The 26,314-nt window shown below is 48.8% G+C and overlaps 1 protein-coding gene across 12 annotated transcripts in view; it reads right to left on the bottom strand.

Annotated features, from left to right (window-relative positions):
• The window catches only part of Arvcf (ARVCF delta catenin family member), a 52,464-nt gene that overhangs the window by 11,023 nt on the left and 15,127 nt on the right, over positions 1 to 26,314 (bottom strand). For 7 of the 12 annotated variants that reach the window (XM_048452296.3, XM_048452301.3, XM_048452298.3 and 4 more), the window contains exon 3: positions 7,027 to 7,257. In XM_048452296.3, the coding sequence (XP_048308253.1) occupies positions 7,027 to 7,239 (213 nt within the window). In that variant the 5' untranslated portion in view covers positions 7,240 to 7,257. Of the gene's footprint in view, positions 1 to 3,617; positions 3,765 to 7,026; positions 7,258 to 26,314 lie in introns of those variants that run through there. The other 5 variants (XM_048452303.3, XM_085684255.2, XM_048452304.3 and 2 more) reach the window with 2 other exon arrangements.

Here is a 26,314-nt window from a genome sequence, read left to right as displayed (position 1 = left end):
GTGTGGTAACCAACTCCAAAAAAGACAGGTCAGTTCCTGCTGGTCAGAGTGGCAAGTGGATCTGAGAGTCACGGTCTGCCCTGGGCCCAGGGCCTCACCCTATCAGCATCTTGGGGTTGGCATCTGGCCTGGACAGGGGTTGGAACTCAAGCTACTGTGGGCGGGTTAGAGGGGACACATTTCTTTATAGCCATGGCTAGGTCAGTAGAAGGCTGTGCCTCGCCCACCCAAGGCCCAGGGAGGATTAGTAGTTCAGACTACTGAATCTCCCCCACCTCCGGAGCCATAATGCCCTTCCCTGGCCTGGGAGCTGTGCTAAGCAGGGGCCAGGCTGTGCCCCCACAACAGGTCTTCCTGCAGAGATCACGAGGACAGGAAACCTTCTCAGGCCAGCTCCTGGCCTGACACAGACAAGGGTATGAGCGTAACACTAGCATGACAGGACATCTCCTGGGCTCTGGCAACAAGGGGAAAGTGGAGGCACAGAGCAGAGCTCTCCCTCCCTCAGGAGCAGGGCCTTGGAGATTTAAGAGGAGAGAAGGTTTGCACTTCAGAGGTACTAGCAGAGGGATCTCAGAGACCCATTTAACAAGAATCCTTTGAGCTTTGCCTCACCTCTTTGGGACGGTGTCTTACCAGTTACTTTCCTAGCCTAGGGATGAGATGGAATGTCTGCTGGGACCTGGCCAGGAAGAGGGGACCCTGCTCCCTGGGAAAGAGAAATAGATGAGGCCCAATGTGGGGACAACTGTAAAGATGCCAGGATGGGTGACCTGGGCACTTCTCCAAGGACACTGGGTAGTAGGGACGGCTCTGTGCTGAGGCCTGGGCTGTCCCATCTCTATTTGGTGACTTGAGTTTCAAGCCCTAGCTCTCACTACTGAACCCTGGGGAACTAGTCAAGAGGGTTATTTGTTTGTTTCTTTCCTCTTGGTTTTTTTGGGTTTTACTTTTATTTATTTATTTGTTTGTTTGTTTTTTGGAGGGGGGAATCTAGGGGCTACATTCCTAGATATGAAGCAGGGGAGGAGCAAGGCTAAGGGGACAAGTTGCTTGGGACATTCTGCCAGGAGACAGGGCCCCTTTGTAGATTTGCATGCATCTACATATATTAAACAGTCAAAGAAGAACCCTACCCTACTCCCTATCTAGGTGGTAAAGCAAGGAAGGGGAGAGGGCACTGGGCTGTGCTGGGGATATGACACACAGCGACTGCAGTGGTCTGGAGAAACAGGGATCCAGCAAAGGGTGGCAACATGCAGGAGTCACCCACTAACATATGGGCTGAGGGATCCTGAGCTTCCAAGAGTCTCTGCTAGCAAATGACCTCAGGAAGCTAAAAGCAGTTAATGACCTCACCCAGGCAGGCAGGAGTGTTAAGTCAGCCATGTTCCTGAGAAAGTCAGGCCAGCTACACATGCCTGGGCACACATACAGGCAGGGATCTGGACTCATACAAACACATGCCTCTGAATCCCTCAGACAGGAGCATAAGCACATGCGTGAGTTTCCCAGTCAAGAACATAGGCACAAGTACACTGATGTGTGCGCATGCCCCCTGTTCTCAAAAGCACCCTCTCTTCCATCCACCCCTCTGCACCTTTATTGGTACTAGCCCTGACATGTGCTTCCAACACACAGGGAAGGAGCCACTGACACCCAGTCACCAGCTGACTGCTGGGTTTTCAGTGGTAGCACAAATGAAGAAACAGGCCTTTGGGAGTACGATGCTCAAGGCCATCCTGGGACTCAGCTTCTGGGATCTCTTTGTGGTGGATCTGTGGAAAGGTGTGCTGACAAGCAGTTAAATGGACATTCAGCAGTGAAGGCTGGTGGAGTGTCTCTTGTTTCATACCTGCTGACCAGCCTGCATTCGTTCCCCGTAGCCTAACAGCTGACTCTGGGCTGTTCCCCTCAGTACCAGACATGGGCACCTTTCTGGATACTGTCACAGCCCTGCACAACACAGTGTGTGCCAACTATGTATTGCACTCCCTCCCTGGCTCCAGCCTCATCCCTTCTTTTGCAGACCCCATATCCATCCTCCAAACTTTGGAGTTACTAGGCCTGAACAGGAGAGCGGTTGCTGCACAGGCCTGGGGTTTGCTAGTGCTCTTCCTGCCCGTGGAGGACCTACCTAGCCACCATGCTCCCTAGAGGAGCCCCACAGCACAGCGCTGAACACAAACCTGTGGGAGGTTCAGCTCTCTCATGCAGAGAAGGGAAGGGTACAGGAACCCATCCTACCTATATGCCCAATGCCAGGACCATGGAGAGAAAACCAAGATGTACTAGAATACAACAGCTCATGCACTTTATGGATGAGCATCTACAGTCTACATTATGCAGAACAGACCATGGGCCTTTATTCACCACCCCCTCCCTGTGCAGCCCCTGCTGGCATACATCAACCACAAAATGAGTGAAATGTGTGCCTGGAGCCTACACCTCCAGGGCCAGGTCCCCAGAGGGCACAAGATAGCTATCAGTGGATGGATGGATTGAGTTCTGAACTCCAGCATGGCCCTCCTAGGCAGAATGTAGGACAAGTCAGGTGGCATCTCCTACCAGACAGGCCCTTGGTCACCACAAAAACCACCTCCTTTATGCCCACAGCCTCTGTTCATAGGAGCAGTGAGTCTGGCAGGGTGTGGCCCCAGACAGTGGCTAAAAGGTCAAGGGACATGTGGTGGGCTGAACAAGCTGGGGAGAGGGCCAAGGGTCACCATTCCAGCTTTCCTTAAGCCCGGACCTCAGACACACTGACCATAACGGACCTCAGACACACTGACCATAAAAACCACGACTGCCTGGACAGTCAGTGGTCAGAACCTATGGACCACATCTGGTGTGTGACAGAGTTCCCTTCTACCATCAAGAATCTTTTAGGCAGTCCCTGTTCCATGCAGCCTCGGTTTTCCTGCCTATTAATTAGCCCCACTCTCTCTGAACACAATATAGGTTGCACACCTGCCCCTCACCAGTATTGGAAGGCATATAGGCTGGTTGCCGGCAGACCCCTCCCGCCACCACACGTGGGCAGTACCAACACCTGCCCCTCCCTTTCCCTCCCCTCACGTGCAATGCCGCGGCAGAGAGGATTTCCATTAAACCTCCAGAAGCCGCCCCATGGTCCCCAGAGTGTAAGCGAAAGTACGCGGAAGGGGGGTGAAGGGGAGGCGAGAGAGACCCCAGGGAGTAAGAGGCCTACGCCAGCTTCCTTGGGCTGGAGCGGGCCTCTCTCTGTTCGGGGAGGGGCCGCTGGGAAGGCCCTGTGTCCCGCCCCCTCGACCCCGCCACCTGTCCCAAGGCCCGAGGGGTGCACCCTTCCCGAGTCATGCTTGATCCAAGCGCAGGCTCTCCTGGCTTGCGCCCCCACGCGGGGCTCTAGCCCTTGTACAGCCGTGCATGGTCCTCGCACACGCCCCCTCCGCGCAGGGCAGCGGCTCACTCCCGCCACCGCTCCTGGCCCCGGGGTCAGCAAAGCCGGCTCGAGAGCAGACAATAGCTGCTGAGGGCTTGCGGTTCGCCTAAACAAAAGCAGGTCTTCCCGGGTAGGCCGGGGCCGCGGGACACCGCTCCCGCCCCCACCCCGCGGGGACCGAGTTCTTTCCAACCTGTCTGAGTTCGGCCGGCATCGGACCGAGGCTCGAGGGTGCAAGCCGGCGGGGGCGGCAGCTGGACCGCGGGCCCCGGGCGCCTCGGCCGCTCCAGCTCTACTGACTCGCTCCCGGCTCCCGTGAAGGCGGACCTGGCAGCGGCCACGACCAGCAGCCAATCGGGCGGGGCGCACCCAGGCGGGGCGGGCAAGGCTCCGCCCCCCATAGGCTGGGGCGGGACTCTGCAGCTAGGCCTGCCGGGTCGCCAGCTCCAGGTCTTGGCTCCCAACATCACACCCTAGGTTTGGTACCCCACCCCCACTCCCACACTAAGAGACTTTGGCAAAGTCTTTCTCCTTAAGTCTCAATCTACCCACAGTGAATGTGTATACGCCCGTTCACCTCTACAGTTGTGTAAACTGAGGTCCCACGGTGTAGACCAGGGGCAAGGTTACCATCCTGGCACAAGCTACTTGTCCTGTGAGTTACTTTCCTCGAGACATAGTTTTGGTATGGCCAAGCTGCAAATTCTCATGTCCTCACTCTACATGGGTCTCCAAGCCAAGGTCACTACAGAGCTTAATTAGTGCATGACCCCACAGTTTGTATCTTGAGCTCCCCATCAAAATACAGTATCTTCTCACCCTTTGAAGGCTATTACAATATAACACAGTGGGACAAAAGGCCAAGCCTGGAATTGCCCTTCGCTAGAAAGTATCTGGACTGGGGCTTTTGTCAGAAGTCCTGAAAACAGAGCTGGCTGCACACCCTGTCCTCCATGCCCTGAGTCTATTGGGAGATGACAGATGATGATGGGTTGTGGAAATCAGAGCCACCAAGACATATCCTACTCCACCCTAGGCCTTCCAGCAGCCACACCTGGGGAGTTTGACTTCTGGAGGAAAACAAGTACCAGGAGGGGAGGAGCAGAGACCGAGGCCATCCTTGTGCCTGCTATGCTACAGAGCATGCCAATGACACATATAAGGAAATCAGTTTTGAGACAGTAGAGCTGGGGGCAGCACAGGGAAGCTGGGAGGGTACTGCAAGGAAAGGGGCCCAGGTTGGATTCCCTGCCTATTGGCTCCTCCCCAGCCCAATCTGAAAAGTGAAATTTGCCCTGAGGCCCCACCTGGCCTCCATGATGTGCTGTACTCATGTGACATGCTCATGCACGCTAGGTGCCCACTGGTCTCAGTTTCCTCACTCAGAACAGAATGCTCTGACTTCTGACCTCCTTCATTCTCCATCCATAGTCACCCAGACCAGTGAACAGAACACACTGAGGAAATGCAACCCAGATCTTATGTGGAAGCTGTCTCTGTCTTCTGTGGTTTATTTTCTAGCTGCTAATGAATGCCCAAGCCACAAACCCATTTTGGCTAAGCCTGAGGCAAGTACAGTAGCCCAGCTGCCAGGCCATAGTGGTGTGCTGCCCCACCCCACCCCACCCCCCACCCCCAGCTGATGAAATAAATGCTCCAGCTGATGAAAGCCAGGCAGCAAGAACCATAGAACAGCCCAAGGAGCAAGGCTGTGGTCTTTGCCCATAGCTTCCAGGCTGCAGGCCCCAGCTACCTGCCTTGCCACCACTCCAAGTTTTCAACCACCTATGCTGACCTGTGCCTCAGAGTAGGTACCAGGTCACCTCTCATTGAGATTAATAGACAAAGATTCAACATTAAGGCAATGGCCTTGGCCAGCCCGAGTCTCTTCATGTCCCCATTAGCCTGTCAGATCTGACTAGAGCCAAGAAAGTCAAGAGTGGAATGGTAAGGACAGGATACAGCCTGAGGAAAGCAGCTCCAGACTATGGGAACAGCTTCCTGCTGGGGCGCTGACCCTGAGGGTGTCCTGGGTCTATCCTCCCATACTGCTTGTCACGGAGATGGAGAACAGAGTCTTTTCTGTCCTGGGAGGACTGCATTGAGTTCCTTGGGGCCTGAGGAACAGCCTCGGGGTCAGTGGCTGCCACTAACCTCATGTGGCCCATGAGCTGTTCTACTTCCTTTAGAAGGTTAAGGGTACGAAATTCACTATTTGGTTGGACAGGGTTTTATATGGTAGGGTCTCCTGTAAACCAGGCATGCATCCTGTCAGAGCTACAACCTCCAAGCCTCACCATCTGGAAAACTAGGCTCTGGAATTGGATTCAGCAAGCTCCTCATGGGTGTGGTCCACTCTTCTAGGCCCTCTCCCCTCAGTCCTAATTCACTGTTCTGCCTTACAGAAACCACTTAATACCATGTAGTTGAAAAAAGGGTGCTTCAGCCATATGTAGTGGGGCAAATCTTTAATCCCAGAAGTCACAGGGCAGAGCCGACAAATCTCTTGTGAGTTTGAAGTCAGTCATGGCTACATAGTAAGATCTTGTCTGAAAAAGAAAACACGGGGGTCGGGGGGAGCTGGCTTCCAATGGGCTTGGGCTCTCTTGAAGATCTGGAGATCTTTGGTTCTGACTGTTCTACACTTTAGGTTGAGTAGATGTGAATAGATGTAAGAGCCCTCAGATAAAGACAGACTCAAAGGCCAGTCCCAACATGTCCAGTCTAACACAAGCAGCTTGTCTATGAGTCTCACATACCTAGTGCCTCCTTCCCTCTCTGGCTAAACTGGGCCAGGGTTCCTCAGGTCTCTAGCAAGTGTGTGCTAGGCATAGTTTCCTAGGATGAAGGTCCAGGAAGACTAGAGAAGGGTGGTGAGAGCAGACGCAATGCATGGAAGGGCAGCTGCCAAGTTTAAGGGTACAGTAGTTGAACACGGAAACTGAGGATCCATAGTCATTAACTGAGGAGCTCAGAGGACAACAGCAGGCCAACTATCTGTTCTGGGTGGTGGGAATGGTCTCTTCTTCCTGCTGGTAGCTGAATGAGCTTCAGCCATAATGAAAACCTTGATAATCATAGAAGACTCCAAACCTATGCATTTCCTTATTCTGGGACCTCCCTGCATCATGAGGGTATAGGGAAGGGCCAAGAAACTGTGATGCCTGGCTTACACCCCCACTTTAGCATTCTCAGGCCCTGGCTATGGAACAGAACTCCCCACCTGGGGCATGGACACTGTGTAAGGGCAATGGCCGGCAGAGAAACTGATGCTTTTAGGTCACTGCACTGTAGGCAGATGGCAGAACCCTGCGAGGTTACACGGAACTCTTAAAGAACTGTCCGAAACAGATGCAATCCAGCTACCTAGGCCCTGAAGGCTTACTCAATGGAGGGCAGTGATTCTGAGGGTCAGGTATGTCCTGCTCTTTTCTTCATTCCATGCCTGGCATAGAAAGATGGGGCTTCTACCTCCTTGGGATCTACTTTCCTTCCCCACCCAGGCCCCAGCAGAACTACAAGTCACTGCATATTAGCTGTGATCCACCAAGACCTCAATTGTTTCCCCACCTGGCTGTCTTTACCCTCCCCGAGACTATTACCTGTAGAACCAGCTGTTGCCAGGCCATTGGCAGGGGCTGCCCACTGCCCACCATACCACCACTGTTCATGCCAGGCTGCTGAGCACGCTCCAGCTGCAGGGCAACATGCCGCCGTTCTTGCTCTAGTGCCCGTGTCAGCCGCTCGAAACGGGCCTCCTGTTCCTTCACCGAGGCCAGAATGCTGGCAGCCGAGTGCACATTGCAGTCCTCCATAGCCAGGGTGCCAGCCGCCTGCAGGCAAAGCAGAACAAGCTCAGGGTGGGGTGGAGCATCAACCTGGTAAGGCCATTCTGGGCCCCCTGGCACCCTACTCACAGATCACAGGACTCTCTCCCAGACCAGAGCATCCAGCTCTCTGGAGGGAAGCTGCATTGATTAAATTCTAAATTAAAAGCCATTAATCTGAGGCTGGCCGGAAGCAGGCAACTCCCTCCCTGGGAGGTTGGGCCTCTGACCCAGGTTCTTCAGCTTCCTGCCAAGCCCAGCTGAGCCATGACCCAGGGGTGTCTCTGAGCCTGGTAGGAAAGATGAGGAGAGCTGGTGTGCTAAGTGCTATCTTGGAGGCTTCTGACTGTCCCTGATTCTGCCAGCTAGTTCCAATCTCATGGCACCCTCAGTCCTGTCTTACAGGGACCCACAGAGGGTGAGGATCATCAGTAGCCACACAGTCACTATGGCCAGGTCAAAGAAGCCAACAGGCTGGTTGTTAGGGGTTACTTACTCCACTCCAAACACAGGACACCAAGGAAGTGGGGGGTGAGTATTTCTAGGGTGCAGCCCCTAGAAATACTGACTGTGGGCCAGGAGTCCAGCCTCCACTCCCAGCCACTCTACCCAGGACAGGGTTGTCTCTGCTTCTCATGGCTGAATAAAAACCTGGTTGAGGTTCTGGCAGACCTACATTAAGTTCAGACTTCCCTCGCTTAAAACTGGCCTGTGTGAGAGAGACCTGATCCAAGCATCTGAGGCCCAGCCCTCAGGGAGGCTCAGGCCTGCTCTCACACTAGCCCAGGGCTATTTCCCGGGGCTCCAAGGGAGGGAAGGAGAGGGGGCTTGATGTTTGCGGTGATAAGCCAGCATTTTCCCTTGCCACTCTCTGGCTGACCAGTGTGTTTGTTTTTCAACAAAAAGTAGGCCAAGTATGCAAAGCCCAGATCCTGGCTCTTGGCTGCAGGAGGGGTACAACCATACGCCACCCTCAGTGTGTGGCCTGAAGCCCAGTGCTGCTTGGGACCTGCTCCCAGCTGGCTCCACACGAACCACTGAAGCAGACTGCTGGACCACTCGCCCCTGGACCAAGACAGTGTCTGAGCTTAGAGAAGGAAAAGCCGTGAATGTACTGGGTGACACCCACAGAAGGCCAGTCCTGCAGCAGCCCACTGGTGACACATGTACCTCCGCGGTAAAAAAGCAAGACAGCTGGGGGAAATGAGGCCCAGTGAAGGCAAGACGTGAGTGCCGGCCCCCACAGCTGTCCATTTCCTCTGCACCTGTCACACAAATAAAACTGTGACTGTGACCCTGCAGAAACACTGGTGTGGGCAGAGGAGCTGCTCTCAGTCAACCATAGCCTGGAAAATTAGCCAAACTTCTTCTGGGAGAGGTGGTGACCACTAGGGAAAGAAACAGGAAGGGAGGTACAGACTGGGCTCTCTGGACACCATGGCATGCAGAAACAGAAGGCATAGTCATAGCAGGGGCACTCAGCCTGTCATCACACAAAAGGGCCTAGGTGTTGACAGGGGTATGACGAGCCAGCCTTGGAGAGGGTCCCATCCTGGAGGGGAAGCTTCCCCTAGGAAGGGTTGGGGTGGGTCATGGAGCCTGATCACTTGAACTATCTATATTGCCTGAAGCATCAGCTCACCTAAGCTGAACTTTAGAACCCAAAGGCAGAGGGGGCTGTTGATCTTGTGGACCAGAGTTTGCTTACTTCCATCTTGTGTAAAGACAGCAGTTCCTGCCTTACCCGTGGTTTCATCCCTGTGCCCTCCAACCCCCATCTGACATAACCAAGCCTGGGCTGTAGCCCAGAGACAGCTTCCCAGACCCAAGGCACCTTAAACATGTCACAGCTCCTAAACATGTCACAGCTCTAGGGCAAAAGGATTTGCTCTGAAGGGTGGCTCTAGACCCACTGGCTCTATAGATGTGGCTGGCAGGGGTCCAGAACTCTGAGGCTAAGATGAGAAAGCGGCCAAACCCCATGCTGGTCTTCCCACTGCCCAATACAGATAACTCAGAGCAAAATCTCTGTGTTTCCAAGGGTATACCTCCAAACACTAGCTAGACTGGGGAGGGGTAGAGTCTTGGCAATTCCCATAGGAGAACAGAGAGATGGTGCTGAGTCCCTGCCATCTTCCCAGCCTCTCTCTGTGTACCCTGTCTGCTGTTGGATGTGGTACTGACCCCATAGGCTGCGGATACCCACCTAGGCAGACCAAAAGAGGCCACTCATGCGACACAGGTGACCAAGGCCCAGAATCCCAAAGGACAAGGTTTTACTTTGTTTGTTTTTGGATTTTTGAGTTACAAACCTCACTTTATACCTCTAGTTATCCTGGAACTCAGTGTGTAGACCAGGTTGACCTCAAACTCCCAGGGATCTATCTGCTTCTGCCTTGAGGGATGAGATTAAAGATGTGTACCACCATGCCCAGCCCAGCTTTTTTTTTTTCTGATAGTAAGTCAAAATGCTATCTCTATATTAAAAGAGTAACTATAATGTTGGGTATAGTTACACACACCTTTAATCCTAGCACTTGGGAGACAGAGGCAAGTAGATCTTTATGAGTTTGAAGTCGGCCTGGTCTATAGAGTGAGGTCTAGGATAACCAGAGCTTCACAGTGAAACTCAGAAAACAAACGAACAAAAACAATAAATATATGTTGTCATGAAAAGCAAAATGCATGATTTTTTTAAAATGCATTTTTTTAAAAAAAAATGATCACAGAAGCTTCAAAGATGCTTCTCCCAGGTAGAGCCTGGGGCATAGGGCTGTAGATCTTGGGTAGGGGTTGGCACCGAATATGCATCTGCTGGAATCCAGGGATCACCTGGGACAGTCAGGAAGTGAGATGCTATGAGCGTTGACCAGCCTTTCCTTCTAGCCTCTGCTCACCTGGGAAGACCCACACCACTGCTCCATACAACACCCGACCCAGGCCCCAGCATCCAGCTGCACGGTTCCTGTTAAATGTGCATAAAACATTGTGACCAAACACCAGGATGAAGCCAGAGGACCCAGGAACTTGGAGGAGGGAGTTGGAAAAGTCAGGACTGAGGTTAAACTTGGAAAACTCTGCTGCGAAAGAACAGGAACTGCCAGGCATGATGGCATACAAGGATAATCTTGGTCTTGAGAGGCAGAGGCAGAAGCAGCATCACAAGATTGGGGGTAGCCTAGTCTACATAGTTCAAGGGCAGTTAGCACTGCACAGTAAAGCCCTGTGTCAAAACAAGTAAACAAACAAACAAAAACAGGGCTGGGAAGATGCTCAGTGAAGAGCTTATTGCACATAACTAAAGACCTAAATTCTGGTCCCAAGAAACCATGTAAAAGCTAGACACAGTGGCACAAATGTCAGCAATCCTAGCATGATTCTAACAGGAGAATCTTGGGGCTCTCCAAGGCTAGCTAGCCTAGTAAACTGCAAGAGAGCCCTGGTCATAAACAAGATGGACACTGAGAACTGACATCTGAAGTTTGTCCTCTGACCTCCATATATGAACTGTGGCATGTGAGTGCACACACTTACACAATGTACACACACATACACAACAGAGAGAGGAAGATGGGGGGAAGGGAGGAAGAGAGAGAGAGAATGTCTGAAAACAAAAGCAAAATCAAAAAAGAGGAGTGACAATCTAGCCATAGAGCCACAGACACGGAGGGCAGTTAGTGACCAGCATATCTGTGATCTCATAACCTACATAGGCAAGGAGAGGCATTACACAGAAACCTTAGGCAGAAGCAAGCTGATCCAGGCAAGAGGGTATAGATGGAGACTAGAGAAACAGTAAATCACAGACAGGAAGGCAGAGGATATGGGATGGACAGATGGGTGACAGAGCGATGGGCAGGTGAGTGAGTAGAGATGGACAGACAAACAGGTAAAGAAGGGGTAGACAAGTGGATATGGTGGCGTCTGAACTGATGAATTAATGGGTGGGTGGATGCTATGTCTGTAGATGAATGAGTTAGCGAATGGCAAATGGAGGGATGATTGTAACGACAGACTGAAAGGTCTACGTATGGGTGGATAAGTGAATGGACAGACTACTGAGTTTTGGAGGGAAGACTAGGAGGATGGCTGGAAGGGACAGGGTAAGGAAAGAGTGAGAGAACAGTTATGTGCCAACAGAATAAAGAAGATTGTACTAGCACAAAAGAGGTCAACTGGAGGGTGGATAGTCTGATGGGCAGGCAAATGACTGAGTGGGTAAGGATGTGTGCGAGACAAGGCAGAGCGAAGGAATGGTTGGAGGCCAGAGAGCTGAGGGAAGGATGAATGAAAAGAGACAGCTGGGCAGGACATGGTCCCAGCACTTTGGAGACAGGGGCAGGCAGGTCTGCTAGTTCGAGACTAACCTGGTCTAAGTAGAAAGTTCTAGACCAGCCAGAGCTTCATAGTGAGATGCTGTCTCGGAGAGAGGGGGAGGGAGAATGGAAAGATAGGAGGGGAACTGATGGGCATAAGAATACAGGTCTCACAATGCAGAGAGGTGGCTGGGTCCTCTGCAGTGAGGGGAACCATCACTCTATGGGGAGAGCAACAGGCACTGTTGAAGGAGATGGGGTGGAGATTGACACTTTTCCCACCCCATCCCCCTCACCCCCCACCCCGCAAACCTAAAGTAGCATTTGCGATCTTCTTGCTGACCCAGACATTCCTCCTCTGAAGGAGCACAGCCAAATGCCTGGCCCGGAAAAGCAAATTACAGGGCTGAGGCCAACTAGGGTCGAGGAATTAAAGGAATTTCCTAAGGGTCAGTAAGGGGCGGGAGGGGGCCTGGCTACAAGCTTGAGACCTTTCCAGCCACCTATCAGAGCCCAGGAAGACGCAGGGGGGTGGGGTTAGGGGGACAGTCAAACATCCCACCCATACTCCATACTCTGCCCATCCCAAGCAGGGAAAAAACAGGCCACCAGGAAGCAGCCTGGCAGGAGTCCAATGCAGACGTGCCAAAGCCTACACTCCTCTGCCTGTGAGGACCTCATGGGATCAGCCTTGGTCTCATGCCCTTGGCTCTGCCAGCTTCCTATATATATAAGCCTTAGGAGGACTCCATCTTTATCTTGTCATCTTCATTGGGGTCAGGCACCCAGAATCTTGGACATGGTTTCTAGCCAAGCACAAAAGGACAGGCACTATGCCCAGGCTGGGACAAGTCAGAGGAAGTCTGGAGCATGAGGTTCACAAAGCATGTCTGCACCAAGGTCTGGACCACAGAGTCTCTGGCAGGAGGGACAGGGTCCGGGATGCTGGGCTAGGAAATAGCTGTTCTCGGGCCCTTCATAGCAGCATAACGATGCAGCAGCAGGATTTTGTGAGAATGAAACATTTCTGTATAGTAAAAACGCTACAGTGTGGTCATTTAGAAGCAAACAAGCAAGTGACACACTGAGCAACACACACAGCAAGCACTTTAGGTAGGAATAGCAGCAATGGCTTCCTGGCTACACAGCGCCGCCAGCACAACAGAGCCCAGCAGCACTCCCTTCTCCTCTGTGCCTAAATCATCTACAGTGGAAGCTGCATGCATGCAGGTTCCTATATGCCCAGCAACTCAAGAGACCGAGACAGGAGGATCATTTGAGCCTAGAACAGTCGGTTTTTTAACCTTACTAATGGTGCAACCTTTTAATATAATTTTTCATGTTGTGGTGACCCTAACCATAAAATTATTTCATTGCACCTTTATAACTGTAATTTTGTTACTGTTAGGAATCGTAATGTAAGTATCTAATATGCTATCTGATATGGGACCCTGTGAAAGGGTCATTCAACCTCTCAAAAGAGTCATGACCCACATGTTGAGAAGTTGAGAACTGCTGGCTTAGGAGCTCAGGATCAGGTTGGGCAACACAGTGAGAACCCCCCAGCTAGAAAGAAAGAAAGAGAGAGAGAGAGAGAGAGAGAGAGAGAGAGAGAGAGAGAGAGAGAGAGAATAGGGCTGGAGAGATGGCTCAGCAATTAAGAGCACGGACTATTCTTTCAGAAGACCCAAGTTCAAGTCCCAGCACCCACATGACATCACACCTGCCTGTAACTCCAAGATCTAACACCCTTACACAGTCATACAAGCGGGCAAAACACCAATGTATATAAAAATAATAAATTATTTTTTTAAAAAATGAGGCGGTAGTGGGCAGAGGAGGGCAGATATGCAGTACTTTAAAAGACAATTGTCCTGTTGGGATTAAGTATTTAACATCCACCGGTAAAATAATACCCTTAATTCATAAGATACTCTTTTATTTTTATTGGCTTATTTTATTTTTTTGGTGACAGGGTTTCTCTGGGTAGCTCTGGCTATCCTGAAACTAGCTCTGTAGCCAGGCTGGCCTGGAACTTGGAGATCCACCAGCCTCTGCCTCCCAAGCGCTGGGATTAAAGGTGTGCACCACCACTGCTCAGCTGCTCGTAAGGTGCTCTTATATAAATCAGTTTTTTTTAAAAAAAAAGGAAGCCAGCTGAAACTGGGTAAAATGGCACACACAGGTGATGTGGCTCAAGACATCAAGCAAGAGGTATGGGAATGACTATGTGCACCTGTAAGCAGACAACGACTAGAAGGACCCATATCCTGGGGCGTCCTGGTACTGGGGTTGATGCAGGGCTCCAAGTATGCACATTTGAGAAGCTGGGTTGTGGGTATAACCAGGTCAAAGAAAGGGGAAGAGAAAGTCATCTTTTCAACCAGGCTCTGGAGACACCAAGTCTGCTGGGGAGGAAGAGGGTGGGGAGGCAAGGGGAGAAGGATGAGGGACGAGTCTGCTGCTCAGGGAAGCAGTTGGATTTTCAGGCAGCCTGGAAAACCTAATCAGATACAGCCTGGAAAATTAGATTTCCCACAAAGAGACAGACCATTCTGGCAGAGGGTCGGGTGGAGGCGGGGCGGGGAGATACACTCTCCAGGGACTTCTGTCTCCTGGGGTGTGCTCGCCTCCCGTGCTCGCCTCCCAGCGCTGCTTTAGGAAATGGACCTCCCGAGGAAGGAAATCCTCAGGGGGTTCTTGCCTTACACACTTTGGACCAAGGGCTGTCCAGGGTCAAGGAAAAATGGTCGACCCTAGAACAGAGGGCCTCTGAGTAGAGAGATCCAGGGAGATTAGGATTATGTCAGGGCTGATTTAAGAGGCTAGGGCTCTGATCACAGACAGGGAGCTACTGTGGAGCCAGAGGTCTAGTGACAGAGTGATTCTGGGGACTGTCATTCAGTGGAAGAAGTACTATCAGGCAGGAGGGCATGTCAGCATTCTGGAAGCTGTGTCCTCTTCCGTAGGCAGCCTGACCCACAGGGAGCTACTGCTAGATCCTTGACTCAAGATTTCTCTGGGGAAAGACACTTGTTCTCTGGTTTCCTTCAAGCCTCTATGTTCCACAAGATTCATCTCTCCATAAGGACGTAGGAGATATGGAAGATAGATGTTCCCTCCCCGATCTGTGTCTGACACAGACACCAGTTTACTACCTTTGCAAGCTCTGAAGTGTCTCTTAAGTAGCTGGTGTCAATTGTGAGGACCAAAGGTGCTCCCCCAGTATGTGTCCTCTCACAGATGAGGTGTTGTTGGGTTACAATGGGTCCACCATGGCAGAAGTCCCTCCATGACATTTCCCTTTCCTCCTCAAACACGCTCAGTACACTCCATCCAATTACAAAGCCCAGTTACCCACTGAGTGGGGTCAGGCTGTGGAGGGACTGGCCTAGTGCTTTCACCCCTCTGAAAGTCAGTCAGACGGTAATTGTCAGTGGCTTCCCATTCCAAGGAGACAAGAAGGAAGGCGTTGAGGTTCCAGGCACAGAATCAAGCTTGCCCCCCTATATTCTGGGGTGGACATGAAGATCAAGGTACCCTGAAGAGGGGACTGAGGTTTTCAGCAGGTTTGGGAGGCTCACTCTTATCCCTACCAGTACTTATGGACCCATAGGGACCCTGTCAAGGACAGTATCCTGCAAGATAAGGGCCTCAGCTGGGCAGGTGCAGCAGTCACTGACTGCTGGCTGCCAGCCCTGCAGACTGTGTTGTTGGCCTGCAATGTCCTTCCCCCCGCCCCGCCCCCCGCCTCCCCGCCTCAGATGGTGGGACCCCTTCTGCCAGGCCCCTCTATTACCATGGCAACACTCAGGCTTCTCTAGAGGGACAGAGCTTCTTTGTGGTGACACAAAGCCCCTTTGAGGTGCGCCCCCCTGCTGTAGTCAGAGAGCCTCTGAGGGACAAAGGTGGCCCCCAGTCCAGGCTCCCAAGATACAAAGCCAAGGAGATGGGATAGAGAAGCTTAGTGGTTGGCACTGTGCTCTGACTACCCACGGAACAGGCCCTAGGTCAGGGGAAGTTGGTTAAGGATTGTCAGACAGACCCCAGCACAAGCAGGAGCTGTCCTGGATGCTTTAGAGTTTTACTGTCTCCTGTATCCTTGTGACAATGAAGACACTGCTAGGTGGTGAGAAAGGGACTCTCATGGGACAGGAAACACCTGAACTGGCCATGAGGACAGTGCTGGGCTGAAGACCCCATGGAAACTGGGATGCTGGAAGTCCTCTGCAGACAGGCAGACAGGGTCAGACAGCTTCTGGGCTGGAAGGAGCGGTTCGATACCAAGTCTAATGAGCAGTCTTGGCAATGACATCTGGGTCTTGCTCCAGCTCTCTGTCACTTTTATTTCTTCTTCTTTTCTTTTTAAATATTTATTTATTTATTATGTATACAATATTCTGTCTGCATGTATGCCTGCAGGCCAGAAGAGAGCACCAGACCTCATTACAGATGGTTGTGAGCCACCATGTGGTTGCTGGGAATTGAACTCAGGACCTATGGAAGGGCAGGTAATGCTCTTAACTGCTGAGCCATCTCTGACACCAGCTCCCCTTGCCAGAGGATCTCAACTTCCTGCTTGTCCTAGAAAAAACTGTAGCCTAGAACAGCTTTGCTGTGGCTACATCCCAAGGTGAGGGACAGTATAAGTCCCACACATGGTGACAGACATCCTGTGTAGGCCCTCCCTAGTGCAGTAGCTATATATGTGCTCCATTATCACAGTCCAGGAGGCCAAGAGATGGCCAGGCCACCCTAAAGCAAGCCTCGGCCAGAGGTAGCCCAGACGTGAATCTCCCTCCCAGCTATCCTGGCTTAAAGGGGTCCTGCCCACCGTGACTGATGCTGACCAGGCACTTGGCAATGCCCTGGCATGCTGGGCTCTTTGCCCAGAGGTCCTCACCAAGTGACCCCAGTCTGACCCACAACAGCTTTGCTAACTAAGCCCTGAGTGGGGTAATGAGTCCTACTGGCAGTATGAGATAGCATGGGCTCTGGTGGGGTGGAAGGGATATCCATCCTTTTGTGTAGAAGTGTACCCAAACTCTATGGACACCAGCCAAGAGACCATTCTCAACTCGGCAGCATCTGTGAATCAGCAAGCAGCACATGTGGCTCTAACATAGGCCCCAGTTACCCTCCCCAGCCTGCTTCCCCACGGGCATTCAAGCTATCTGCTGACATTGTAAACATGAGGACACTATGCAGGGATGTGCAAATCCCCTCAGTCAGCACACATAGGCTCACACAGAGCATTCAGGGGCTCCTCTACCAGGGAGGCTGCTTAGCTAACCCATCCTCCCTGCTGAAGCCTGCTCAAATTGGGAGTACCCACACTAATAGGCCAGGTACCACCAACTGCAAACAAGTGAGAAGAGTCCTGCCTTGTTAACAAACAGTAGGAATGGGCGAGGGTTTCCCCCTCCCTCACCCAGTGCAGACTTGGCCCTTCAGTGCTCTGGCTTCCTCACTCACAGGCCTCAGAGCCTCTGGGAACCGGACTTGCTTTTATCCAAACACTGTCATCAAGAGTGGGAATGCTGATGATCCTTTTACTGGAGGGGGTGGAGTTGTTTTCTGAGACAGGAGCCTCCTATATATCCCACCTCCATAAGCATTCCCCTCCTAAAAGGATCCCTAAATTATCAGCATTCCCTATTCTTAGTGACCACATTTGAGACAGGATTCTGCTACGTATCCCAGGCTCAATAGGTAGCCAAGGTTGAGCCTGAACTTTTGCACCTCCTGTTTTATTACAAGGACGCAGCACCATGCCGTACTAGTAACCGAACCCAGGGCTCTGTGTATGCCAGGTACTCTGTCTCTGAGTTACATTCCCAGCCAGGTATGGGGATCTATCTCCTCAAAGTCAACCACAGGCCTATGTTGCAACCACACTTCTGTTGTGAGAGGCCTGGGAAAGCTGCCTTCAGCAGAGTCACATGAGTGCACTTCCTAGCACAGAAGTGAGAAACTATGGCCATGACCCTCAAAAAGGTTAAAGATGTTGTGTGATGGACTGGAAACAGGACACAATGAAAAGGAACCACCATAAACGCCTTTTACAAAACCACAGCAAAAGCAGTCGATTACAGAGAGGAGTGGCAGCGACAGAAAACCATGCCTTGTGGGGTGGAAAGCAAACTCGAGCTGCAACAACACAAAATGACAAAACGAGCAAAGGGCCAGGCAAGCAAAATGGCAGGGCGACTCCCAGAGCAGAAGAGAGAGTTTCAACCACACCACAGAGACCAGCCCAGAAACTGCTCAGGGGCACTTGTTGGGAACCCGGGCTGGTCAGCTTTCTGTCCAAGAAGGGGCTGCCTTTAACTGTTTCTACTGTTAATAACAACACCACACACCAAAGAGGTTAGTGAGAAAAGCGACTGACTCGGGCTTATGATTCTGGTCTAAGGTCAAGAGGCTGCATCCAAGGTGGCCCTGTGGGTGGGGCTGCAAGTGGTGTAGGACATCACATGCTAGAGACACGGAACACGAGAGAGACCCAGGCAACTGGCCTGTATGGCAGATCCACTCTTAGATAAGCATCAACAATTAAATAGGTTAACCTATTCACGAGGGCAGAGCCCTAATCACCTCCTCAAGCCTCTGTCCGGCCCCAGTTCTTATTATCTTATAAAGTGAAATTAAATTTCAGCCTGAGGTCTGGAGGAAACAAGTCATATTTAACCCCAGCAGAAGCCCTAGCAATCATGGACATGTCTCTCAGCATTTTAGAGGTTTCATCACAGTTCCATTTCTTCCAGACTCCTCATGGGTTGTGCCTATTGCGTGGCATAAGTACTCTGCCTGGATCTGACCAGCGGGCTTGGTCTGGATCACTTTTCCACCAGACTGTGTCAAGCCCTAGAGGGGCCGCTGCTCATCAACAGACACTAACAGCCTGACTGTCATTTCTTAAATCTTAGATGCTTTTATAGTTAGGGGGAGCTATAAAATGGCTTTTAAAAAGCACAGCACTGTTCCTTTCTCACTCGGAGGGTGTTTTCGTTTTGTTTGTTTAGAGTCAGGGACTTACCACGTTGCCCAAGTTGGTCTTGAACTCCTGTTCTTAGGTTACTGAGTAACTGGGACTACCGGTATGGGCCATGTGCCTGGCTAACCCCCTGAGGTCTTCAGAAACATTAAACCAGCTCTGACATCCTTCAGGAAGCAGCAGGTGACGCTTTCTAATTTTCAGTCTCATGACTCCTCCATCCCATCACACTTCTCAGAGCAAACACATGTTTCCAGGTCACCCAGAGTCCTGGCCTCTAAAGAAGTGTTTAAGAATCAAAGCAAGGCGGCTCACAACTACCTGTCTCCCCAGCTCCAGGGGCTCTAACACCCTGACACCTCCGGGCTCTGTGAGCGTCTGCACTTACATATGCACATACAATACACATAACTAAAGACAAAAAAGAATCAAAAGAGGGAAATAAACATCAGGCCTCAAATTCAAGATAACCAGAAGGAACCCACATTTACTGAACAGAACAAGTCTTGGGGTGATTCTCCCAGGAGTCTGAGGTCACCTGACTGCTCCTGGGAGCACTGCCATTATCTCAGGAACAGGACCTGCAGGCCGAGGGCTGCAACAGACTAGGTGTGAATCAACCCAAGAATCATGAAACAGAAGATCTGACCAAGCCAAGCAGCTCAACAGCACACGGCAGGCATTCTTCCTCCTTTATTCAGAAAGAGCCGGGGAGGCATCACACGCCTTGAATTTCAGAGGGAGGCAGAGATGGCTGGATCTTTGTGCATTGAGGCCAGCCTGGTCTACAAAGTTAGTTCCAGGACAACCAGAGCTACATAAAGAGACCTTGTCTCCAAAAATAAAAATAAAATAAAAAGACAGTAAGAAAGTCTGACAGACTGCTCACACTGTTGTCCGAGCACTTAAGAGGCTGAGGCAGGACCACTTTAAGTTTAGGCCTGCTTGAGTTACAAAGTGAGACTGTAATGTGAAACAAAAGATGGTTAGAAATTATGACCAACATATTGAATAATCTACACAAAATGAACAAATACCTAGAAATAGACCATCTGTTAAGACTGAATCATGAAAGAAAATTCTAAGCAAAGCAGTCCTCATTTACTGTGGGAAACAGACACAAGCCTCATGGTAAGATCCAAACCCAAGTGTGGGGTTCAAGGCAGACTAGATGAAGCGATCCTTCTGCCTCAGTCTTCTGAGACGCTGAGGTTGTAGGTACCGGCCATTTGCCTGCTTGGTACCTCAGCATCTTTTTACTGCTGTTTTGGCTTTGTATTGATGACTTTTAATTACCATACCTCTCAAAGACTGAGTAGTTAAAAATGACAATAATTCAGTAAGTCATTTTGAGTTAATATAATGCCATCAACTTAGAGTAATATTAAAAATATAAAACAGAGATCGGGAAAAATAAGTAAAACAAAATGCACTGGATACCACTGTATATTTCTTTGGGGAGGTTGTTTTACTTTGTTTTTTTGTTTTGTTTTGTTTTGAGACAGGGTCTCATCATGTAGCTCTGGCTGTCCTGGAACTTACTATGTAGACCAAGCTGGCCTCGAACTCACAGAGATCTGCCTGCCTCTGCTTCCTAAGTGTTAGGATTAAAGGCGTGTGTTACCATACCCAGCAACCACTGTACATTTCTAAGGCATCAACTTATCCTGAAAATTGACAATTGAGAGAACTAGAAAATAATCATTTATCTTGCCTTTTCAGTAAAAACTATATTCAAGGAAACTATGCTCCTTTCATCTTTTATTTTTCAACCTGTCTTATTAAGCATATATAATCGGTGTCAAGGACATTCTCATATGTAGATGTTATGTGTTTTCGTCATATTTACCCTAGCTACCTCTCATCTTCTCCCAACTTCCTGGTTCCCCTCCTCCCTTTTCCCAGTTAGTCCCCTCCGACTTATCTTATAAACCCTGGGGAAGGGATGACAGCCTCCTCAGGCCCCCTTCCATGAGAGGGTGATGTGCACATCGTGTATGGATAATTACAGTTGATCAGTTTCAAGAGCTAATGGCCTTGTCCTGCCTGGGAATGGGCATTCTCCAGCACCCCTTCCTCCCTGCAGTTATTGCATTCTTCTCACCTTCTCTCCTATGGCGTTCCCTAAGCCTTGAAGGAGTGGGTAGAGGACCCACTATGGCTGAGCACTTGTGAGTCTCCGCAGTTACCACTGTCTACTGCAAAACTAAGCTTCTCTGACCGAAGCTGACAGCAACACTAATCCAGGAGCATGAAAACGGTCATTTAGAAGAGAATCTAACGAGCAAATTATGTCCACTTAGCAAATCAACAGCCATAGCTTGCACACTAGGGCCTATGACCTCCCAGCCACGGGCTTCTGACCAGGTTTACAGTAGCAGACATGAATTCCCTTATCAATAGGCCTCACTTCCAATCAGAAAATGGTTGGCTACCCTCATAATAGACTGCCACTTCTGTACCGGGGCACATCATGTCTGGACAGTCAGGAGTATTGCATGCAGGGTCCACAGCTCTATTAGATTTCTCTACAGACTGATAGATGAAAACACTATGGGGCTTATTATAGTGGCCTACAAGCTGTGGTTGAAGAAGCCCAACAATGGCTCTCTCTCCAAAGGCCAAAATTCAGTTACTGTTCAGTCCGTAAGATTAGATGTCTTAGATGTCTCAACCTAGGGCTGGAGTCCTGGAGGATTCCCAGAGGACTGCTGGTCTTTAGTCTCTGTTGGAATCCTGAAGGAGTATGTTCTAATATTAGCAAAGTCATGCTTCAGCAACAGAATAGGTAAACCTGACAGTAAGAGACAAGGCAAACAGGCAAAAAGCAAAAGTTTCTTCCTTCTTTCATGTCCTTTTATGTGGGCTACCACCAGAATGTGTGACCCAGGGTGGGGTGGGGGGCTTTGTCCTGCCTCAACATGGCGATGTGACAGAATTCTTTTGACTCTCTATGGGAGGCCTTACCCTCACTGAGATATAGATGGGAGTAGGATGAGGAGAATGTAGGGGGAGCAGGAAGAGGAGACAAGGGGGAACTGGGATTAGTATATAAAAGAATAAAATAAAATACAAAAAAGATTTATTTATTATGTATACAGTGTTCTGCCTGCAAGTATTCCTGCAGGCAAGAAGAGGGTACCAGTTCTCATTACAGATGGTTGTGAGCCACCATGTGGTTGCTAGGAATTGAACTCAAGACCTCTGGAAGAGCAGAGTCTCTCTCTCTCTGAAGTGCTCTCAACCTCTGAGCCATCTCTCTAGCCCCATGTTCACCTTTCTTGTGATAATAGAAGTCACACAAAGACTATGACATGAAATGAATTTCTTCTAGAATTCTGCCATTTAATATTCTGAACCAGCATCAACAACAGGTTGCAAGACTAGAGATAAGAAGGGACTACTGTAGGCCTGTAACCAAAAAGGCCTATAACCAAAAACCAGCCAGTGATCAAAAGCCTAATAAAAAAAATTCCAGAGTGCCAGGCAGTGGTGGCGCATGCCTTTAATCCCAGCACTCGGGAGGCAGAGGCAGGCAGATCTCTGTGTTTGAGACCAGCCTGGACTACAAGAGCTAGTTCCAGGACAGGCTCCAAAGCTTCAGAAAAACTGTCTCAAAAAACCAAACCAAAACAAAACAAAAAAAAAACTCCAGATGGCTTCATTGGTTAACTCTACCTAATGTTTAAACACTCAGAAACTAATACTAATCTCCCTTCAACCCCCCCCCAAAAAAAAAGGATAGCATACTGCCAATTCCATGAGGTGGCATCATCCTGATAGTAAATTCAGACAAAAACACCAGAAGAGAATTATAGATCCATATAACCAGTCACTACCAAGGCAAAACACTCTCCAATCAGCAAAACATAAGAAAGATTTTAATCTCTGACCATGTGGCATTTGTTCCTGGAATTCAAGGATGGTTCAACATACAAGAGTATGTTCAACCCTTTGTACCAATATAACAAAAGTCAATGTACCACATTAATACATGAATCAATAATGTAATGATGTGGGAAGTCCTTCTATATATGTGTTGCTTTTATTGTTTAATGAATAAAGAAACTGCTTTGAGCCTATAGCAGGACAGGAGAGAGCTATGCGGGGGTGGGGGTAGGGGAATTAAATTGATGCTGGGAGAAAGAAGGCAGAGTCAGTAAGAAGCCATGTAGCAGCTGAAGGGAACAGACATGTAGGAACATTGCCGGTAAACCACAGCATGTGGTGACATACAGGTTAATAAAAATGGGTTAAATTAAGATGTAAGAGTTAGCCAATAAGAAGCTAGAGCTAATAGGCCAAGCAGGGATTTAATTAATACAGTTTCTGTGTGGTTATTTCAGGGCTGAGCAGCCAGGAACAAACAAGCGGCCTCCTACAACAATGCTGAAATGTATTACCACATTAATACATGAATGCATATATTAATTAAGGGGACAAAACAGTGTAAATTAATATAGACAAACTGACAACTTAGCATCCTTTTGTGATGAAACAAAACATTCAAACTGGGCAGTAAACTTTTTAACATGACAAAAGCTATATATGGAAGGCACATAGTAAATACCTTCAAGGGAAAAAAAGCTTTTTTCCAAAGATCAATGACACATGCCTGTAATGCCAGTATGTGGAAAGCTGAGATGGGGACATTGCTAGAGGTTGGAGACTAGCCTGGGCTACTCAGAGAGAGGCCAGTCAGTGCTACTTAGCAAAAACAAAACAAGAAAGGTACCTGTTTTCATCATTCCATTCAACACAGTAGAGTGTGGTAGTTTGAAAAAAAAAAAAGGCCCCCATAGGGAATGGCACTATTAGGAGGGGTGGCTTTGCTGGAAGAAGTACATCACTGTGGGGGTGGGCTTCACTGTTCAAGCTCCTATGTTCAAGCTATGCCCAGTGACACAGGTCATTTCCTGTTCCCTACAGATCAAGATGTGGAACTCTCAGCTCCTTCTCTAGCATCACGTCTGCCTGCATGCTGCCATGTGCCACCATGTCCTACCATGATAATGGACTAAACCTCTGAACTGTAAGCCACCCCAATTAAATGTTTTCCTTTATGAGAGTTGCTGTGATCTTGGAGTCTCTTCACAGCCTAACTCAGACACAGAGGTCCTGGGAAAGCAATTAGTCAAGAAATGGGCACACACCTTTAATCCCAGCACTTGGGAAACAGAAGAAAGCAGATTTATGTGAGTTTGAAGCCAGCCTGGTCTACATAGTGAGTTCCAGGACAGCCAAACTACATAATGGGAACAAAAGGCAGCCTCCAAAACCTTAACTGCATGGAAACACATTAGCACTAAAAACAAAATCAGCGAAGCTGTAAGATACAACTTTAACACAGAGAAATCAGTTGCAATTTTGCATACTAATAACAAAGAATCCAAAATGAAAAGCTAAAAATCTATTCCATTTACAACCATGTGGTAACACATTCTATAATCTCAAGGGAGCTGTGACAAGTATATCGTAAATTTGAAACTGGCCTGGGCTACATGGTGAGTTTAAGGCTAGTCTGAATAACAAAGTGAAAACTCATTTCAAAAACACTAGAGGGCTGGAAATGGTATTTAGCAGCAGAGTGCTTGTCTAGCATCTACAAAGCCCTGTATTGGATCCCTAGCACAATGCATATAAAATCTGCCATTCACAATAGCAAGATAATAAATAAAAAACCAACAACAATATAGTGATACTAGGAATGTAGTTCAAGAGAATGTTTGCCCAGCATCAAACAGTCCCGGCTCCAATCCCCAGCACCACACAAACCAGGTGACGGTGGGACATGCTTGTAATTCCAACCTTCCAAGTGGAGGCAGGAAGATCAGGCATTCAGGGTCATTCTTAGCTACAGATCAAGTTCCAGAGCAGCCTGGGGAAGGAGATCCTGTCTCAAAACCATCACCATTAACAGCAGTGGCGGCAGAAATAAATGTAAGATTTGTACACTGAAAACTAGAAAAGACATAAATAAAAAATGGCATATGTTTAGAGTCAGAGGGCAACATGGGGGAGGTGATTCCTTCCTTCCACCATGTGGCCTACAGGGGTAATCTCAGGTCATCAAGCTTGGTGGCGAGTCTTCACCCACTTCGTCACCTTGCCAGTCCTAAGACTTTACTAATATTTATGATAACACTGTTATCAAGTATTTAATGTATTTCAAACCAAAATCTCAATGACATGTGTCAAGAGATTCACTAGGACCTCAGAGGAGACCACAGACCCACAACAGTCTTGAAAAAGAACAAAGCTGGAAGGCTCATACTTTTGACTTCAAAACATTTTTATAAGTTTGGTATGGTGGTACACGCACGCATTTAACCCAGCACTTGGGAGGCAGAGGTAGGCGGATCTCTGAGTTCAAAGCGTGAGTTCCAGGACAGCTAGCAAGACACAGAGAAATCCTGTCATAAAAAACAAACAAACAAAAAGATGGAATCAAAAAGATATAAGCAGACACACACACTGGTCAGTGGCACAAAATACAGAGTCTAGGAAGCAGATCTCATGTACACAGCCAAATGACTTTCAACAAGGGTGACAGGCCACTCAATGAGGACACACAATCTTCTCAACAAACCGCTGAAGAAACTTGACATTACACGGGAATGAAGCTGGATCCTTATCTTTCGCCATATATGTCCAGTACCTCAAAACAAACCAGAAACCTAAATAAAAGAACACTTGACACTAAACCTACAAGAAAATTGTTATGACATTTATGGGTTTTGGCATTTCTAAGATGCCAAAGTAACTGGCAATAACATAATAAAATGATGAGTTCAAAATTAAAAACATTGGGCGGCAGGTAAAAACAAGAGTAGAAGATTTGTTTTGCATAAGCAAGGCCCTGGCTTCAATCCCTAGCAACAAACCAATCAACCAAACAAAAAATTAAAGCCATCTAAACCAGGTGTGATGATACACGCCTGTAACTGCAGCATTTGTGAGGCTGTGAGAGGTGAATTAATCGAAGTTCAAGGCCAGCTTCAGTCACACTCCAGGTCCAAGGACAATCTAGGTCACATGAACCCTATCTTAAAAATCAACAACAACAAAAAAGTCAACCAAGAAACTGGATGCAAAAGAGGGCTGGGTAGTTACGGAATAAGTCTGAACTTGATACGGTGACACACTTTTTTAATCCTAGTACTCAGGAGACTAAAGAAGTTGAATCCCTGGGAGTTCAGAGACCCTGTCTGAGGAAAAACAAAAACCAAATAAATAAATAAAATTTTTGGTGCTGGAGCGATCCCTCAGTGGTTAGGAGCATTTTCTGTTCTTCCAGAGGACCCAAGTTCAGTTCCCAGCACTCACATGGCAGCTCACATCCTTCTGTAACTCTAAGTCTCAGGGGACCTAACACCCTCTTCTGGTCTCTGCTGGCACCAGACACACATGGTGTACAGACACACATGCAGGCAAAACACTCATACATATTAAAATAAAATCAATCAATCAAGTAAAATAAAATCTTTTAAAAACAAAACAAAAAACCCAAGAAGCAAAGAGAAAATCTGTTTGTCAAAAGACAGGGCCATATCATATATGGATAATATATAGAATATAAGAGTAACTAAAATTCATGAGCAGAAACTTCAGAACAATTCAATTTTTAATAAACAGCAAAAGAGTTGGGTATGTAAATATATAAATACATCTGCAAAGAAGATATTCAAATAATCAACAAACACATAAAAAATACTGAGCATTCCAAATCACCAGGGAGACACAAATGAAA

The sequence above is a fragment of the Myodes glareolus genome, chromosome 2, assembly GCF_982192425.1.
Source record: "Myodes glareolus chromosome 2, mMyoGla1.1, whole genome shotgun sequence".
Taxonomy (NCBI): domain Eukaryota; kingdom Metazoa; phylum Chordata; class Mammalia; order Rodentia; family Cricetidae; genus Myodes; species Myodes glareolus.
The sequence above is the reverse complement of the archived record's forward strand: the minus strand, read 5'-3'. Positions and strand labels throughout refer to the sequence as shown.